General features: G+C 42.3%; 1 protein-coding gene across 1 annotated transcript in view; it reads right to left on the minus strand.

Annotated features, from left to right (window-relative positions):
* The window catches only part of PRMT8 (protein arginine methyltransferase 8), a 99,221-nt gene that overhangs the window by 23,997 nt on the left and 55,206 nt on the right, over positions 1-20,018 (minus strand). Inside the window, exons 4-6 of the mRNA XM_024208181.2 lie at positions 11,103-11,166; positions 2,123-2,265; positions 1,613-1,700 (exon numbers count right to left, since the gene is read on the minus strand). Coding sequence (XP_024063949.1) covers positions 1,613-1,700; positions 2,123-2,265; positions 11,103-11,166 — 295 coding nt within the window. The remainder of the gene's footprint in view (positions 1-1,612; positions 1,701-2,122; positions 2,266-11,102; positions 11,167-20,018) is intronic.

Consider the following 20,018-nt stretch of genomic DNA (forward strand, 5'->3'; position numbering starts at 1 on the left):
TTTATTATATAATTTTTTAACATGAGCTTTAATAAAAATTTTAAATTTCACCTAAGTGCTGCCTCTAGGCTACCATGACACTGCATACCTCTAGGCAGTCAAAAGTGTAGATTTTTATGGTAATTGCTCTAGATAGCACAATGGAGTGATGCAGTTTTTAAAAAAATCCCAGGAAGTTCATATTTAGGGAAGATTACTGGTGGTGGTTGTTTTTTTGGAGGAGGGGGGCAACAATCAGACATTCAACCGACAATGTTCTATACATGTTTTCTCCCTCCTACTTAATACAGTGTTCCATACTAATGAATGTTTCTTTGTGTTCATCTGGATACTGTATTTGTGACCTAGTGCCCACACTCCGTTAACTTTCTCGGCAGCTTCTCTTATAGCAAGACTTTGCCAGAGGGGAGCTTGCAGCAGTGTGGCAGGATTGTTGTTCTCCGCAGGTGCAACTAAACACTGGATGATGTAAAACAAATACAGGACGAAGAATGACACCCCACCACCTTCCCCCTGCAAAAAATAGATTGAAATTCAAGGAGTGAGAGCTATGGGCTTGATGGAATGTGACAATAAAATCAGGGGCGTGTTGTTATATAAACACCAGGAGCTTGCTTCTCATCTCACTGACACAAGTCTAATTCAAGAGCAATTCAATTTAGTTCAATTGGACTGATTCTGATCTCACACCTGGTTTACACTGGTGTCATTCCATTGATTTCAGTGCAGTTTCTCTTGATCTATATCAGTTTAAGGGAGACCAGAATCAGGCTACAATAAAGATGTGCTTATGCAAAATGCTAATATCAGCAGGGGCAGTATGTATTTTCACAGCCGCTGAGACTGATAAAACACCTAGCAAGCAATAGCTTTAACTTTTGGCCATATGCTCAATTGGTGTAAATCAGTGATTCTCATACTTTTGTATTGGTGACCCCTTTCACACAGCAAGCCTTTGAGTGCGACCCCGCCCCTTATAAATTAAAAACACTTTTTAATATATTTAACACCTTTATAAATGCTGGAGGAAAGAGGGGTTTGGGATGGAGGCTGACAGCTTGTGACCCCCCACATATTAACCTAATGACCCCTTGAGGGGTCTCAACCCCCAGTTTGAGAACCCCTGGTGTAAATCATCCTAACTCCATTTAGTTTGATTTAATTTGATTTAGTTGGTGTGGATCCTGCTTTGAGCAGGGAATTGAACTAGATGATCTCCTGAGGTCTCTTCCAACCCTAATATTCTATGATTCCACTGAAGTCAACAGAGCTATGTTGATTTACACACCTGAAGTTCCAGCCTATTAAAACGAATAGTAATTCTTAAATGGCAGTGCATTTTCTCATTATTTCATGCAGTTTGCAAATAACATACCAAGTGTAAGAAAGCCACCTGAGGGTTTTGTCTTATCTAACCTCACACTAGTCTAAATCAGGAGTAACTCCAGTAAAGTCACACTGGTGTAAAATTAAGATAAGTGAGAGGAGAATCATGCCCAATGTATCTATTATGAACAGTCCACAAGGCTACTCTGTAACAATGTGAATGAGGAAATAAAAATATTTTCATGGAGCTGATCACACAGGAGGAATGTATTAGACTTGTACTTACAGTGAATTTTGAAGTCCTTGTACTGTCGGTCTTCAATTGCTACCACGTACAAAGCGGCCCGGTCTGGAAACATAAGCCCTCCAGGTTTCTGTTGATGAATTGTGGGGAAATGGATCTCGTAATCTATTCACCTGACAAAGACATCACATTTTGAACTGCACATACAAAAACCAGACAAGCACCCTCCGCATGCCTTTATTGTTCTCCTTCAGATTTTTCACATCGGCTTTTAATATCTCAGAGATTCTTGCACCCTGCGGCAATGTTGTTAGATAAATAGAGTCTATCAGAATTGTACCAGCTGTCACTCAAAAGCAAAGCTTACTTTTAAAATGAAAAGTTTCCCAGTTTACTGAGCTCCCCATGCTAATCTTTCTATTAAAGCCTAAGAAAGGGCACTTGAACATAACTGTGTCTTTTTGATGCTGGTGGTAGTAGAAGGGGAGGGCTTGCAACTGGAAAATAAATGACCAGACCTCCAGCAAGGAGTATGACATGCAGAGCACCTACCAGCCACTTGTCTCGTGCAAAGATGACTGTGTTTAGCATTGACTCATAGAAAAGACAGTAACCCATCCATTCACTGATGATGATGTCTACTTTATCCTCAGGCAGTTCAACTTCTTCCACTTTACCTTTAAATATTGTGATTACTGAAAAAAGAATCCAAAAGAAATATGTTTCACATAATAAAAGCCTGACTAAAAGTACCTCACTGGTGAATGTCATTCTACCCCTGCTTTTCATTTTGATTTAAATATATGGACCTGATTCTCCTCTCTCTGCAGCATAGATCAGGAGTGACTCCACTCAAGTTCATGAAGTTACACCAGTAAGGAAAAAAACAGTATACGGGAGAAGTGGATCAGGCCCATGCAGTATCTAATAAACAGAGAATCATTAGGGTATGTCTATGGTGCACACTCCTTTCGTCAGCATGTAGAGTACATACGCTATGTCCTGTGTCTCCCCCCTGTCCCCCAGCATGGGTATAATTGCCATTACCAGTGTAGATGGTGTGAGGCTCTACTTAGGCAAGTAGAGTAAAGACATGCCAGACCCTTATTTTATGCATCTACATGGGACTTTCTACATGCCCAAGCAGTGCCTTTCCCTGTTTTTAGCCATGTAGTGTCCTGCTGCTGGAGCCTGCTTTTCCCCCCACAGGCAGCTGCTGAAGCCTTTCCCTGCCACAGTGAGCTACACACCATTGTGTGGATACAGCCTGCTTTTCACTATGGCATGTAGCCACATGTTACGGTGTGCAGCGTAGATATACCCTTAGTAGCAATATAAAGGGACGTTGTCAAGATAAACAACATATATTAAAAAAAACATTCCTTACCTGTTACATCATCTTCGATTACCAGCCCTTTGGAAGCTGGCATATGTCTACGTCTTCAGTAGTGGGATATAAAGAATTCATCCAAAACCCTGAATACACCCAACCTTAGGCTGTGTTTGGTTTCTAGTACTATTTGCCAACTCATCAGCCCAAGTCCATCAACATTCATGGAGCTAGGAGCTGTCTGATCTCACACTGGTTTTGCATGTGTTTATCTTCATTGACTTCAATGGAGTTACTCCTGATTTACATTGGTGCATGTAAATAAGATCTACATTGGGCATGTTGCAGTTTACACAGTTCTAGACCCACCCCCACTATCCTGCCCTCTCTCTGACAAGCACATTTCCTTGCCCCAACCTCAGTCTGTCTCTAGCTGTCTTTTTCCAGACCTATTCCCAGCTCTGTCATAAGGGTTTCTGGAAGCACAAGATGTTTTCCACCCCCATCTAGGGTGACCAGACAGCAAATGTGAAAAATCGGGACAGGGAGTGAGGGGTAATAGGAGCCTATGTAAGAAAAAGACCCAAAAATCGGGACTGTCCCTATAAAATCCCTATAAAATTGGGACATCTGGTCACCCAAAGATGGAAGATGGGTGTTCCATCTTTGAAAATGCTAGTATGTCCCTCACTGCCACTCCCAAATTCACCAGGGTCTTCAAGCTAGTAGGCAAGAACTGGTTCAAACCTCCATCTCCCCAAAGCAGCAGAAATGGGCAAACAGTCCCACTCCTGGTATAGCAATTGTTACACTAAACTCGGGATTAGAGACAGACACCTCTAACATCTTACTTCAATCGCTAGAGAACTGTCTTGGATTCCATGCAGCTATGTGCTAGGGATTATGGGCCAATTCAGCTGGTATAAAAATGTTAGGAAATTCAAGCCATTTAATAAGATGTTTCCTCACTTCTCAGCCCCAGGATTCTAAGGGTTAAACTGGAAAATATTTCTATGAGACAATTCTAATTTACTTTTTGCTTTTTATGTTGTTTTTAATTTCTTTGCTTGTCACCTGACCTTGAACAGTGAAATTTTGACTTGTTAGTTTCACTTCCTGGTCCTCAAAAACAAGAACAACCTGTTGCATTTGGGTTTATAATGTTGCAGAAGACAGTTTAAATTTCAATTAAAGTATTTTCATTGAAAAAATGTTGTAATTTCAAATAAACCTTAGTCCATTTTATCCTGGGCTCATGTAATTTTGAGCTATTTTCACAAACATCCGTCTTTTTATGTGCTGATGCACCATTGTGCATAGGGCAAAGTATAGAGAGTAAGGACAATATTCAGCCTTAAGTACAAAACAATGACTGAAGTTTAACAGCAATTTTAGGAACTGGAAATTCTTCAGATCACATCTAATCTGATTTCTTTATGAATGGTGTATACTTTTCCAGAATGGCTTGTTATCTGTCTATTTTGGACCCTCTTTCTCTATCCTGACCTCAGTTTTCTTCTTTTACCTTCCCTAACAGATGTTTTTCAGATTTCAAGTTTGAGAAAATATAGGGGAAAAGACTCTTGTATTGAAGATTCCTTAAAATTTAGCTGGAATTAATTGAGCTGATTCTACTTCTTTAACGACATCTTTTCTGTCGCATCTCTAATTTCTGTTCTTTATGCCTGCAGAAATGAGTTCCGGGAAGAAACAGATCTTCTGTTTTTTTACACAAATTCTTTCTTATATCTAGCAACTTCCAAGAAGAACCTATTTGTGATTTCTGATGCCAACAAAAGAAATGATAAAAATCCATCTAGGTTTCAGTCACTGAAGTGTAATTTTATTTTTAAACACAGACTAGCAACCCCATTTCATTCTGGCCTTGTCCACACTATGGTGGACAACCATAGTATGGGCTGGGGGTTAAGTTGAACAATTTACAGGGAAAAAGAGGTTCCACAAACGAGATGGGAATTAATCCTGACATCCTAATGACTCTTGTACTGAGACAACATATCTGATTTTTCTGTCATTCAACCCGTGTTTCTGGAATAATAATGCTTTCAATTACATCTTCAATCTGTGCAGCCATCCCTGACATAGGTACATTTTGTAGCTTCAATTCTTTTTGTAGCATGCATTGTTCCTCTCTGTCTATCCTTATATCCATGACTGGTAGACATTATTAGCTCTTGCTTTCCTGGTAAGTTGAGAAGGGGTGTGAAGTATCAAGGAAAAAGATTTATTCATACATGCCATCTTCTTTATCGTGTCCCCTCCATGGCTGGGCGCTCCACAGGCTGAAAAGTGAGTCGTTGAGTCCATTGATAAAATGGAAAGCCCCAGGACAAAGAATTCTGTTTTCTTGAACTTTGATGTAATTTCTGGCTTTTTGTTTTTTTAATTCCCAACTCCAGGGGTCAGCACGAGGGGCTTTTCCCAAAGATTTTAATACCTCATCATTCCTATTAATGCCTCGGTTTTAAAAACAGGTTGTTTGAAGCATGGGTTGGAAAGCAGCAGCTGGGAGTCAGGTCAAGGAGGGTAGATGGTCAGGAAACTCTAGAAAGAAAGGCAAGCCAGACCCGAGGAAGGTGATAGAGAGCAGGTGTCCAGGGAGAGAGGAGGAGAGAACAGGCAGTGAGTGCGGGCTGAGATGAGTTTCAGAGAGTTGCAAGAGGTCAGGCAGCTAGGAAAGGGTTGGGTCTCATGACAGTGGGAAAGCAAAGGATCAGCCGTCCTTTATTGTATGATTATTTAATGTCATTTTGACACCTCCAGCAAGTGCTGCTCCATAAAGTTATTTTTAACAATTGCAGGTTTAACGTCTCTAACTACACAAGGTGGGAGCCCCTTTGCTTTGTTTATTTACGTCTGAGGGAAAAACTGCAAGTTACAAAACCAGGTTTGTTTCTTAAGCCTTGTCTTCGGTGATGGAAATGTTAAGGATGTTACAGCAAAATGTTCTCGGCTTACTTACAAAACTCTGAGCTTTGTTAACTCACTTTCCCCCACCAAAGAGAAATACAGACAAACATGGATGAAAAAAGAAAACATGAAAAAGGAAAAGAGGATACTCCCTCTTCTGGTGAGGTAGCAGGTAGTTAAGAAAATATACTGTAAATGGTACAGCAGGGTCACTTGAATTGGACTTAATTGGAATTGGTCAAAAATGTTCACGCAAAAGTTTTTTTTCATCTCCAAATGAGCTTTTTTTAAAAAAAACCCACACACATCCTGTTGACTTTTTTGATTGATCTTGCTTTTTCCAATATTTTTCATGTCATTTTAGTTGAAATTATTATTGAAAAAATTATAAAACATTATTGACATGATCATTAGAATATTTTGTTTACTCAGAACCTATTTTTCAGTAAATGAAAAATTTTCATAATTGTTTTGTTTTCTATAAAAGATTGGTTAACAAAAGCCAGGACAAGTTTTTAAAAATTGATCCATTTAAAACCCAGAAGAAAGAAAACAACTTCAATATTTGACTGGCCCATTTGTGGTCAGGTTAGAAAGGCTTGATTGGAGTTGCCGTTCCATTGTTAGACAAAGTTTTCTACCCCAGAAAAATGAGCAGGCAAAATGAAATCTTGGACCTGCTAAGGTATGTTGGTAAAATCCTGGCCCCATTGAAATGAACTGGAGTTTTGCCATTGACTTCAGTGGAGCTAGGATTTCACTCTTAACGTTCAGTAGGTTGGACACCCATAAGCTGGAATGGAAAATAAAGAAAAGAACAGACACAAAACAAAAGCAAGGACAAGAAAAGCGCCTTCTGAGTTCATCTTGGGTTTTATAATTCTCCATTCTTGGAAAACTACTAGCCTGTTCACAGCCATCCTTTCAGAATTTTCCAATAGCTCTTAGTTCAAAATCAAGGAAACTTGAACAAACTCAAAACAAATGAGAGCCCAATTCTCAAAACAAAGTTCAGACAAGTTCCCAGCATGCAATGGGTAGTTCTTAGCATGACTCTGGTTAAATGATGTAATTGTTAAGGCAACAATTCATAGTGCATAGCCTTAAAACTATTAAAATCTCTCTCTTGGAAGTAGGACCAGAGGTAATTGTTAAGGAACAGGAAAGAGGAACTGAGAACATGCATCCTTAAGCTTAAATGACCAGATAAATCCATACCACCATCTCTTACAGACATACAGCCTGACTGTGATCTCACATCAGCTTTGCAGTGGTACAGCTCCTTTGGCTTCAGTGTGTTGGGGTCCACTTAGGCAGGCAACCAGTGGATCTACTCCACATGTGCATTGGTGGGACTGCAATAACTTCCAAAGTATTATTCCATCTTCACACTGAGGAGAATCAGGTCCATTTTCTTTAAAAATCCTGGACACCTCACTCAGCAGAGAGAGGTAATTTTATCTCCATGGAACACAAACATAAAAGTCTGCACAAACACCTGCCCTGCTTTCCAAACTCATCTGCTTCTTGACAGACTCTTTCACAACACATTGGCACCTCACTCAGAATCGGCGAGCAGTTTTGGACTTGGCTGCCTGTCCCCAGCTATCTACAGTGGCTGTTTTGAAAAACATTTCTGTCAGGTGTTTTGTCAGCAGCACATCAGTTTCAAGGAGCTGAGAAGGTTATTAAGTTCGGAGTGGCTGAAGACCTAACTTGCAGACTGCAGGGCCAGCACACAGTGAAGCTTGTTAAATTGCTGGCAAGTCACCGAAAGAGGGGGGGGGAGGGGAAATCACATCACCTGGATCAACAAAGAAGAAGAATAGGCCAGATCATCCCCTCCTGCAGTAAAACTCTGCGAAGGGGGGAAGAAATTCCATTCCGGGGATGAGGTAGCTCCATCTGAATAAAGACCCAGACCCTGTGTCTCCACACCAATGTGAATAAAGAGTAGTGTCAGTGAGATTCATTCATGTACATTAGTGGAAAACCAATGAGCTCAAAATGAGGGCCAACAGAGCTTGATTCTTCTGCTTACACTGAGAGGGGAAGAAGAGTGGGTTGTAGCAAGGAAAGCAGTTAACAGGAGTGTTTAAAACAAAGCAGAGCCCCTTCTTTATCTTACATTCTCTTTTTAGTTGCTTTTCCAGTTACAACCCCTCCTCAACACACACAGACTCACACACTTATTCTACACCTTTTGAGTTGTTGTGCAAAATGGGTGCAACACTTTGAATGCAAAATCAATGCAAGTGACACTGCTTTACCATTTACAGTGTATTTTCTTAACTTATACTTCAAGTATATTCACTGAATGATTCTGACATCATGTATGCATGGTCCCTCCACTTTCATCTGTATGGGCCACTGCATTTGGCCCACAGACTTCCCTGGGAACAGCACTCACATCAGCTCTGAATATGGTCCATGATTTGCAATTTATACTCATTTACTCTGGTAGCAAGTTCTCTGTCATTTTTTCCATCAGCACAGGCTGAACTCTAAATCTTATGAAATAATTAGGCAATGCTTGTTTGAAAAAGGATCAAACAACCCTTGACTCATGTTAAAAATGTTTCAAAAGTGTTTTGATTATGCAGAAATACATATTAGGTGTATATTCTATTTGCCTTCATTTAAGTTACATCCCACCTAAGCCTTCAATTTAATATACCTGCCTCCAAGTACAGTGAGTTATACAAACCAGATTGGAACAACCTACGCATTCTTTCCCACTGACGCTTCTAATTCACAGGTGTACTCCTCTCTAAATACTTGCTCGCTTTCTTTTTTAACCAAGAATGGAAATAGAGGGGGTGAGGTGAATCACAGAAGCTAATTGAATTCGCAGCACCACGTGGATTAAGTAACCCATTTGGTTTGAATATGCCTAACTACAGCAAAATCCAGCCTTGATCTGTTTGTTGTGTTTCTTCTAACATTAATTTTATTGGAGTGACTCCAGATTTACATTGTGCAACCGAGAGTAGACTGTGGCCCTTGGACTCTCTAGAGAATGGTGTGTGTTGGTAAACAAGGAAAGAGGGGTTTACTCTGCGTTTTACACTGGTGTGAACTAATTGATGTCAGTGGTGTTACTCTTGATTTCCACCTATGTTAGTGACAGCACAATGAGGCCAAAATTATTCATTATGGAGGCTCATAGATTCAGAGAGGTTAGAGATGGATCTATCTGGAAAAAAGATAATTTGCCCAGTCATTGAACCCCATAGAGAAGGCTTGTAGGAGTCCTGTTTCATTATCAGATTTCTGTACATAACACTAGAAATAGCTCTCAATCAATATCCCAGATCTCAGAGCTGAACACCTCCCAAGCATCGAATGTGTTTGAAATTGGAACCAAGTCCTAGATTAGAATATTTCAGATAGCCCCCATCTTTATATAAGAACATAAGAATGGCCATACTGGGTCAGATCAAAGGTCCATCTAGCCCAATATCCTGTCTTCTGACAGTGGCCAGTGCCAGGTACCCCAGAGGGAAGGAACAGAACAGGTAATCATCAAGTGATCCATCCCCTGTCGCCTATTCCCAGCTTCTGGCAAACAGAGGCTAGGGACACCATCCCTGCCCATCCTAGCTAATAGCCATGATGGACCTATCCTCCATGAATTTATCTAGTTCTTTTTTGAACCCTCTTATCATCTTGGCCTTCACAACATCCTCTGGCAAGGAGTTCCACAGGTTGACTGTGCATAGTGTAGAAAAATACTTCCTTTTGTTTGTTTTAAACCTGCTGCCTATTAATTTCTGCCTATTAATGTCATTTGGTGACCCCTTTAATAAGTTGAACAACCTCCCCCCCCACAGATCTAAACACCCATGAACACGTTGAAATCTATGTCCAAATTTTTGCACCTTGAGTCTTCATACTAAAGACGAAACAGCTAGAATGAATATAAAGGGGATTCTTCACTGAGGCTACTGGACACAGACAGACCCTGTGGTTCTCTCTAGTTCTATAGCTCCCAGACTGTCTGGTTTAGTTTCACCACTCACAGCTCCCTAAATGTCGGTCTAGATTAAGCAGTCATGGAAGGTATTGCTGACTACATGGCAGAGACTACTGCAGCTGCTTTTAATATTTAAAAAAATAGCCTTGCAGTCCTTTCTCTGGCAAAACTATAGTTCCAGTCAATGAGAGTTTTATGGAGAGAAGACCGGTTGACAGAGAAGAGAGTACACTGCCAACAGGGTATTCTCTGGGTATGTCTTCACTGGAGAGTTAGCCCGGGATCTAACATGGGTGTTTACCTTAACCCCCTGCAGTCCACACAGAACCTCTTACCCAGGCTTGAGGGTGCTTTAAACCCAGGTTAGCATACACTGCTGGGCTTGAGCTTGTGTTTCTCCTCAGCCCAGGCTGGCAACCCATCCACATTGCAGTGAGGACACAGGCTAATCAAGTCCTCCACTGCATTCCCACAATTTCACCTCGGCCATATTTTCTTGCTCTCTACCTCCTTCCTTCTTCTGCACCGGAAGTCACCTACACTAGCTCCGCATTTAAACCCCAAGTTGCCTGTTACAGTTCTGCTGTGCTTCCACAGATTTGAATAGACATGTCATGTGAGAAATCGTCCCCCCAGAATGCTGTCTGTTGGCCAGAAGCTGACAGCAGCAGCTTAGCCACTGCAGCTTAGCAGCAGCTGGCAGCAGCACAGCTTAGTACAGGGCTAAGAGCCACAGGATGTCCTGCCAAAAGCCACAGGGGCACTTAGTACAGCACCAGTGTGGATTCAGCTACATGGGTCTGGCACAGGGTAGGGGTCTGCACTAGGGAACGTTCTACCAGGGCTAGCCTAGCCCTGGCTCACCCTGCAATGAAGACATACCTTCCATGAGAGACCCCTTGATTCTTGAACTTGTTCCCAACCCCAGTTTGAAAAAGCCTCTGTAAAGGTTACCTACTTGCTGTGGATTGAGGGATCACTGAAGGTAGCGTTTGGGGTCTATTTTGCTACATCAAATCACCAGCTAGTTAGGTTCATTTACTTTCATTGCATATAAGCACTGATGTGCTCCTGGGTGATTATTCCAGGGTGGATTGTGATTCTCAGTAATTGTCCAGGTGCCTAGAGCTGTAAATAGGGATTTTTTTGTTTTCTATTTATATCGAAATAAATAAATCATCAGCTGTATGTACCAAACCATCAATTACATGTAAACTACACAACAGAAATCAATCAGAGAGCGCAGGCCCCAGTCTGCCACCATTTTTCACAGAAACTATTCTTAGATGTCTTACTGTTGTCCAAGTGGTTCGCCTTGATAATTTTTTCCGAGTAGTCAGATATACTGGAGCATTCAATCTAAAGAAGAACAGGACAAAGGAGAGCTTTGTGTTAAAGACTTCAGACGTACTGAACAGAAATAAAATCTATTGAACACAGCAGAATCTGTACGAAACATGCACCATAGACAGCAGATAAATCAAAGCTTTATCTGCAGTCCCACCGTGGAGAGGGTGATATCTTAGCATGAAAACTGTGAAGTGTGTGTATTGTATGTGAAACTTTCTCTAAACCCATGTGAAAATATGAAAGAAAGAGGTCATGTGTAATAGACTGCATAGCACACATAATAATACCTTAATTTATCCCAATTACTTCAGAATCTGTTGGAAAATCTGTTACGTTCCTCCACCACCAGCCCAAAAAAGCCAATCATTAAAAGAACTCAAGAGAAAGAATAGCATGTTGCAAAATTTCCAAACACAGTTGAAAAAATATGCTTCCAAACTGTTCAAGTTGTATCTACATCCAAACCATTTCAGTACTTGTCTGTTTCGAAAAGCAATTATTCATCAGTTCCATTATTTACCTACTTTGATAACAATGTGTACCATTGAAAGGAAATTCCGAAATTCACATATACTAAATTACTGGTATATTTTATGTACTTTTAAAACAACCTTCAGAATTCTTATGCCTCCAGGGCCACCGTCTAGCGCTCTCTTGTGTCCTATATCAAATGCTGTGCTGCTTCCCACATCTATTTTGGAGACTCACAGTCAGATTCTGCTCTCACAGGGGTTTTACATCCATGTGACTCCATTGGACCTGATTATCCTCTCATTAACATCTGTGTATTTCAGCATAAAACTGGAGACTCAAAGCCATTGACTTCAGCAGAGTTACTTCTGTAATGTGAAGGAGGTCTAAACTAGTCCTTCAGTTATTCCTTCCTGGCTTGAAAAATGTACAGACTACATCTTCAATAGCACCTGATCTATTCTGGACACACCTGAGGAGATGTGGAGCATAAGTGCCTTTCCATCTTTTTTTCTATTCTCCATAGTGGCTTTCCATCATCTCTCAACCCCATTTCCCAATCCGGGCAGCCAGGAGCCAGTTAGGCCCTTGGCACAAGTTACCCCAACCACAGAGGTGGTTCCACTTATCTAGGATCAGTGGAGCACAGCACACTTTGGTCACATCCCCTGCAGCCCACCAATATGCCCCTATGCTGTAGGAGTGGAGGCTGGCTTTAAACCACCCCAGCATTCGCCTATGCAAAGGGAATGCCCAGCTGTCCCCTCGTGCTACCTGATCAGCACAAAGAGTACGGCGGGTAGCGATCGATTTATCGGGGATCAATATATCGCGTCTCGTTAAGATGCGATATATCGATCCCCGAACGCGCTCCCCGTCGACTCCGGAACGCCACCAGAGCGAGCGGCGGTAGCGGAGTCGACGGGGGAGCCGTCGATCCCACGCCGTGAGGACCCAAGGTAAATCGATCTAAGATACTTCAACTTCAGCTACACTATTCACGTAGCTGAAGTTGCGTATCTTAGATCGATTCCCCCTCCCCCCCCACAGTGTAGACCAGCCCTTTTGGAAGTAGGAATTGTTTTTTACAAATCACACTGTCTTCCTTCCATATTGGAATGATGCTGAATCAGATCTAGGAGACCAAGTAGAGCAGGTATTTAAAAAAAAAAAAAAAGTCAGGCAGATGTGAGTGAAGTGCCTTATTTAGTAGCTGCTCTCTATACTAACCTGGAAAATGTACTACAATTCTCAAATTCTGTCAACGAATGTTCACATGTTGATATTCTATCAATAAATGTCCTTCCGTATTTATGAAAATATCACGACCCACCTACACCGTCAGCTCTGTGCCCTGAGCTTGAAATTCAGACTGTCATAAGGTGGGATGTGTCTGCGACAAATTCTGAACTCTGCTTTGTACTGTAACCATCATTTTTGGATTAGAACATCCATTTTGTACTAGGGGCTGAATTCATGTCCAACCTTGCCCAAGGCAAGATTCCTATGATGAATTCTAGATAGCCACCCTGCCCAGGAAAGGTGCTTGTTCCCTAGTTGAATGACTATAACTGAGAAGCCATGACAGAGCTATCTAGGGCAGTGGTTCTCAAACTTTTTTGATCGGGCCCCCCTTCTTTGTGTCTGTAGTTGTTTACAGCCTCCCCCTCCCCCACAAGTACATAGACCACCATCCAGTTCTGAAGGCAGTGCTGCGCCAGCAGCAGCACAGAAGTAAGGGAGGCAATGTGAAAAGTGATATTTGTCAATATCACTTTTCACAATAGACCTAGTGACCTATTGCCACACTTACTTTCTATGCTGCTGCTATCCGGAGGCTGACAGCTGGAGCCCTGCTGTCTCCTGGTGAGGGATTGAGTGTGTGGGGGTGGAGAGGAGAGTCTGGGAGGCATGGCTCTGTCTGTCTCATTTATCCCCTCCTCCCGGATGTGCATGGCCCTTCTGCAGGAGCCCCAGCCACCCGTGGCTGACAGCCAGAGCTCTTCAAAAACCCAAACCAAACCAAAAAAAAGCACATAGCTCGCACCTCCCTTGACACATTCCCGCACCCCATTATTTGAGAACCGTTGATCTAGGACCATCAAATGTCATTGTCTCTCAACTGCCAGCCAATCCCATGGAACAATGGTCTCTCTGCAGGGGGTGTTCCTTGTTTTCCTGTCCCAGTGTCCCCTAAGGAGTGAAACTAGAAGCCAGATTGCCCACAGCTAGGTGGAACTCTGGGGGAGCATGTGTAAGCAACTGGGGGGCGTGGGAGATCTGTGGCACTGGTTTCAGGGATCAGGGAGGCTGGACTGCGGAGTCCCATGTCCCAAGGAAGGACTAAGACAAGAGGTCTGTGCATGAGAATGTGCCCTACAGACCCAGAGCTAAAAATAGCCACTAGAGTACCCAGGCTCAGGGGGCTTTGAAGCACATGGGACAAAGCTGCTGGATCCACTTACAACAGACTGGTGACCATCAGTAGGGGGACTGGCCCAAGTTGTAACACAGATCATAACGGGTTTTTTTTTTGAAGTCATAAACACTTTAGCTTGCAAAGTTTGTAAGTGCTACAAGAGAGAGACTTTTTCCTGCAGAGTTTATACATTCTTCAGCTCGCTCCTGTAGAGCTGTTAAGTTCTGCAAAAGAAAGGCTGAAGCCTTTCTCCAGCAGAGTTCAAAACTCTGCTGACACTTCCAGCCCCAGCACATTTATCTGAAACTGTTGATTATCTAATTGAATTGATTATTTAAATAAATTTTAATGGCCCTTATTACTTGCAGATAATTAGCTAAGAAATAGTACAGTATAAAAATGAGAGAGTAAACTAATTAACCAAAATGCTATATTTGGAATAATAGATTCCTTTGGGTTGGAAAGAACCTTGAACTAGGTCACCTAATCCATCCTCCAGCATTATTATGGCAGTATTAAATTAATTATCCATTACCATCTCTCTAGGCAGCTTTATCTACTGACTGAGCTATTCTGAGAGTTATAATAATTTTCCAGATATTTTACTTAATTTTCACATGCTGCAACTTCAAGGGACACTGCCAACTTAAAATTCACATGTGTGGCAGAAAAAGTATACCTACTGTTAGAATTAGCACCTAAGACAACTGTAACTGAAAGAGACCAATTTGTTTAGTGTGTCTATTTGAGAGCACTTTTTGATTATGGTTGGTTTAACAGCTTCCTCTGTATCATGAGTCATTTAGTCAGTTTCTCCTTCATTTATGTGGGTGTTTTCACCCATAAGAAGGAGAAAGAAACATTTTCTTGAAATAGGAACTTGCATCTATAAAAACACAAAAATTTACAGGGGGACTTAAGGGTAGATATCGTACTTGAAATGACTTTTAACTTTCTTTTTTTAAACTGACTAGATTTCAAGTTGAAGGTGTCCTTGTTTTTTCCTCACTGGACTAATGGGAATTACTGATCCTTGTCTTCTTTTAAATTCTCCTTTCTCATATTTATAGATAGATAACTTTCACCTCCATCATATTTTCACCAGACTGCACATGCTCAGTTCTCTCCAGTTTTCCTCATAAGTCTTACTTTAAGTCTTTTAATGGGCATGAAATGAGGGGTTAAGAGTCATGGCTTCTGTCCCCAGCTTGGCCATTAACTCTGCCTGACCCTACGCATGTCATTTAACTTCTCTATGCCTCAGTTCCTTCACCTGGAAAATGGGGATCATGACAGTTACCCATGTTTGTAAAAGTGCTTTAATATCTGTAGAAAATTGTATGTTTTTCCCTCTGAACTCTCCTAATTTGTGTCTCTTTTTTTAAAATGTGGCACACAAAACTATGCAGTAAACTGATCGATCCCTAAGCATTGCTGGGAAGTGTACAATAATAACCTTGCTGGATGCATGCCATTCTTATTACTACAACCCAAGATGAACATATGCCTTTTTTGTAGTAGCATCAGATTGTTGACAAGAATTCAATTTATATCCCACTAGAGTTGCTTTAACTGCAGGACTGCTGCCTAGCCAATGTCCCTCCATTTAAAATGTGTACATTTAATTATTTCTTCCTCCATGAACCACTTTACATTTGCCTTTATTGAATTGCCTTGATGGATTTTTCAATCCATGTCACCAGTACACTTATGATTATTGTTATATTATATAGTGGTAGCACCTAAAAATTTCCAATTCCCGTAGCTAACTTGGCAATGTTACCTCAATATTTGGAGTAAATACTGAGGCACAAGTGGAAAGTTTTAAAGTGCACCACTATACCCATCAACTATTTGGGATTCTGGCCAAACTTTGTGTCACCTGCTAGTGTGATTAGTGCAATCTTCTCTTTATCCTCCAAGTTGTAAATGGAAACATTGAGTAGTACTGTACCTTGAACAAACCCCTTGGGAAACCACATACAATATATCCTCCAAATTTGACATCAAAGCATCAGTAATGCTGTGTGTAATCCTCATTGCTCTAATTTCCCTATGGGAATGTTATATGGAATCCTCTAAAATGCCCCACTAGAAATACTATGTCCAATGAATTTCTTTTAACCACTAAAGGCTGACTTATGGTTGGCCCTTATGAAATTGCAAGGGCTAGGATGGAGGGATTGCATGAAGCCTCCCCTTTTTGTGTAGCCCATGTAAGGGCCAATCACAATTGCACTGTGTGCACTCGAGAACACGAAGACTGCTCCCTGCGAGCACCCTTGTGCGCATAAACCACCCCAAAAGGAAGAGCTGGTAGAGTCATGGCCTTACCCCCATCTTTTGCCCTTGGTCCTGCAGCAGGACAGGCATGTAGAAGAGAATAATGAAGGGCTGTAACAGGCACACCTCAGAGAACCTAGGGAAGAATTCTGCTTCCTTGAGGTGGAATGTCTTTCCTAGCTTCATTAAGGCATGCCTTCCCTTGCTGTGGGTGGTTTGCACAGTCCAGCCCTGCCACAGTAATCTTAGCAAAGAAAGGGCCCAATTTCACCACCCTTACTTACATTTCTCTATGTCTTATGTTTTAATTAGACTTCTAATTCCTTGTGTTTATTCATGATACCTCTTGAATTGGTTACAGAGACATCTACATGTTTAGAGGTTGCTCCCAGCCTTTCTAACCAGAGCTGTGCTGAGGACAGAAATTCCTTTTCATGAAGAATTTTGAGATTTTTGAAATTTAGGTTCATTTCAGCTAGGAATAAAAATCAAAAGATTCAAAATTCTTCACACAGTAAAATTCTGGGGAAAAAATTGTTTTGGGTCAATCAAAATATTTTGTTTCAATTTCAACTTTTAAGAAATGGTATCATATTATAATATATAATGCAAAATAATAACGTCTAAACAAAAAGTAATTCAAAACAAAAAATTGAAATGTTTCATTCCAGAAATGTCAAAACAGAGCACTTTGACATTGTTGGAACTTTCCCCCCCAGTTTTCTTCTAAAACAAAATTCTAGCCAAATCAACCCAATTTTCTAAGTATTTTGATTAGACATCATTTCAACTTCTGATGGAATATGGTCCCATTTCAGTTTCTCCAACCAACCTTAATTCTAACTCCGTCTCTTCCCAGCTCTGCCTTTGATTTGCTTCTCAAATGTGAATTTGATCCCCTAAACCTTTCTTCTTTTTACTATGGATTCCCCTGATACACTGACCATTGATTTGCATAGCCAGGTTTTAGCCCCTCACTGTATCCTTACCACTTCCTTTTTAAGAGTTCCACTCTTGCTAGCCTAGAACACAGGAGACTATGTGCTTTGCTTGATGTTATAATGGAGCCTGTGTGATATCAATGGTTCCTGAACTTTACACACTTGCTTTCAATACCGTGGCAAGAAACCCAACAATTCTAACTGCACCACTGCACCCAGGAAACTGATATCTGGGTCATTTGTCCAAGAAGAGAGGTAGCATATACCCTCGTGCTAAAGAGTTAGAAGCATTCATTATGGTAACTTGCTGTTGCTCTATAATGTTTTCTGTATCATGTGTTTATCTCCTAATTTAATTAATACCCAATTAAACTAAGGTCAGCCATATGTCTTCATGTCCTAATGGGTCAATTCATAATTGCCTTTGCTCCCTGGTTTGGCTAAAAACACCATAGAATGTGGATAGTGTTGCTGCAGAAGATGGTTCAGTTTTGCACATCTACAAAACTGGAGCTGGTCTCAGGTTTCAAGGGCTAAGCAAGAACTTCAGTAGCTCATCACTAGCCCACCCCAACTAGGAACAGGTCACACTCCTGCTCCCTTCTCTATGTTCTTACACCAAGTCACCCAGTAAGCTCCTGCTCCACCTCTGTACTCGCTTCCCTGGTCACACTGACCCTCCTTCACTTGTTTGAAAGGCATGGATGCTACTAGAAGGTCACTGAGGAAGAAGGCAGTGAGAAAGAAATACATTCAAGACCTTGAACTGGGAGACAAGAGGAGAACTAGATAAGTGAACTAGGACTTGGATGAGAGAACAATTAGAAATAAGAGAGTGTTGTTAGTGACTCTCTGGCTCGTAGGTTAGGTGTGTACCATGGTTGACATTAAAAAGTCAGCATTTACCAATAATTCCCACATGGGCTAGCTGAGGCACCACAGTTATTTCCTATTTTACATCTAGAGAAAAAAGCCCTGTGTGATAACTCTTTGAAAACGTTGGCTTTTTAACATGCACTAAGGCCCAGGGTGTTTGAGGCTCTTCACCACCACATAGGCAGCGTAGAGTTCAGTTCTGTTCTGAAAAGTGGCCATGAAAACAGAATTGCATGGTGCTCCATCTTTATGGTCACTGGGGCTTCAGATCAAATGTGTTCAGTTTACAGGCAAAAATATGGGCTTTCTAACTGCCAGCCCTGCATATTCAGTCTAGGCTCTAAAGCTAACATTTTCAATAGTGGCTTCGAATTTGGCTGTATCCATTTTGCACTGTCCAACCTGACACACCTGGTGCCTCAGATTAGGCACCCAAAAATTGTGGCATCCAAAATCTAGGGCCACTTTTGAAAATTTGGGCCTAAGAGTCAAGCCGAGTTCTTTGCATTTCATACTTCATCAGTAAGGCTATGTTTTAGTCACAGGTATTTTTAGTAAAGGTCATGGACAGGTCACGGGCAGTAAACAAAAATTCACGGCCTGGAACCTGTCCATGACTTTTACTGTATCCCCGACTAAAACTTGGGGTGGGGCGGCTCAGGGGGGCAGCCCAGAGGGTGCCATGGGTGCTGAGAGGGGGCGAGCTGGGGGGCGCAGAGAGTACTCGGGGGGGGGGGGGGGCCGGGGGGGGACTGCGGGGGCTCGGGGGGGGGGGGGGCTGGGGGGCGCTGCGGGTGCTGGGGGGCGTGGTGGTGGGGGCATCGCACATGTAGTGGGGGGGCACTACGGGTGCTTGGGGGTGAGCAGGAGGTTGGCAGGCCTGGGGCAAGTTCCCTACCCAGCTCCTGGAAAGCGGCAACCTCCAGCTCCTACCTCCACATGCTGCCTCCACTCCGCCTCAAGCCCTGGTTCTGCAGCTCCCATTGGCTGAGAACTGCGGCCAATGGGAGCTGTGGGCGGAGGCAGCACATGGAGATAGGAGCTGAGGGAGGGGAGTTCCTGTTGCCCTTCCAGGGAGCCCCCACTCCAGGTAAGCACCGCCCTGCACCCCAATCCTCAGCCCTAAGCCCCCCCCCACCCAAACTCCTGCTGCTCGGGGTTAGGGGGGCCCGAGCGTGCCCCAGCAGCAGCTAGTACGACTCGCCCAAGGGCTCCCCGAGCTGCTCAGGTGGTTCCCAGGCCAGGCACACAGGCCGCTGCAGAAGTCACGGAGGTCACAGAAAGTCATGGAATCTGTGACCTCCATGACAAACATGGAGCTTTATTCATCAGTAATAGAACAGATCTTTCACTTAGGCCCTGAATTACATCTGTCTGGGCAACCCTTTTGTCTTCAATGCACAGCTGTAACTAATTGGAACTTAGAAAACAATTTTGTCGATGGAGGAATAAAAGAAGGAATAAAATCCAGCTCTCTCTCACTGAGCTTTTTTGGCTCTGCAGGGCAAACAGGAGTGAAAAGCAATAAGAACTTTTATCAATCACTTTGAAGTCACCAGAAATAACTCTGAATACACAAAGGGAGCAGACCTGTTGAGTAAGAAGATACAACTTTTACATAATCACTTCTCAGAGTAGAACTGCACTTTAGTGTTCCCTATGGACAGTCAGGGCCGGCTCCAGGCACCAGCTTGTCAAGCAGGTGCTTGGGGCGGCCACTCCGGAGTGGGGCGGCACGTCCAGCTGTTCGGCGGCAATTCGGCAAACGGTCCCTCACTCCTACTCCGAGCGAAGGACCTCCTGCCGAATTGCCGCCGCAGATCACAATTGCGATCGCGGCTTTTTTTTTTTTTTTTTTTTTTTTTTTTTTT

This window comes from Terrapene carolina, unplaced genomic scaffold (genome assembly GCF_002925995.2).
Source record: "Terrapene carolina triunguis isolate 2854851 unplaced genomic scaffold, T_m_triunguis-2.0 Scaffold112, whole genome shotgun sequence".
NCBI lineage: Eukaryota > Metazoa > Chordata > Testudines > Emydidae > Terrapene > Terrapene triunguis.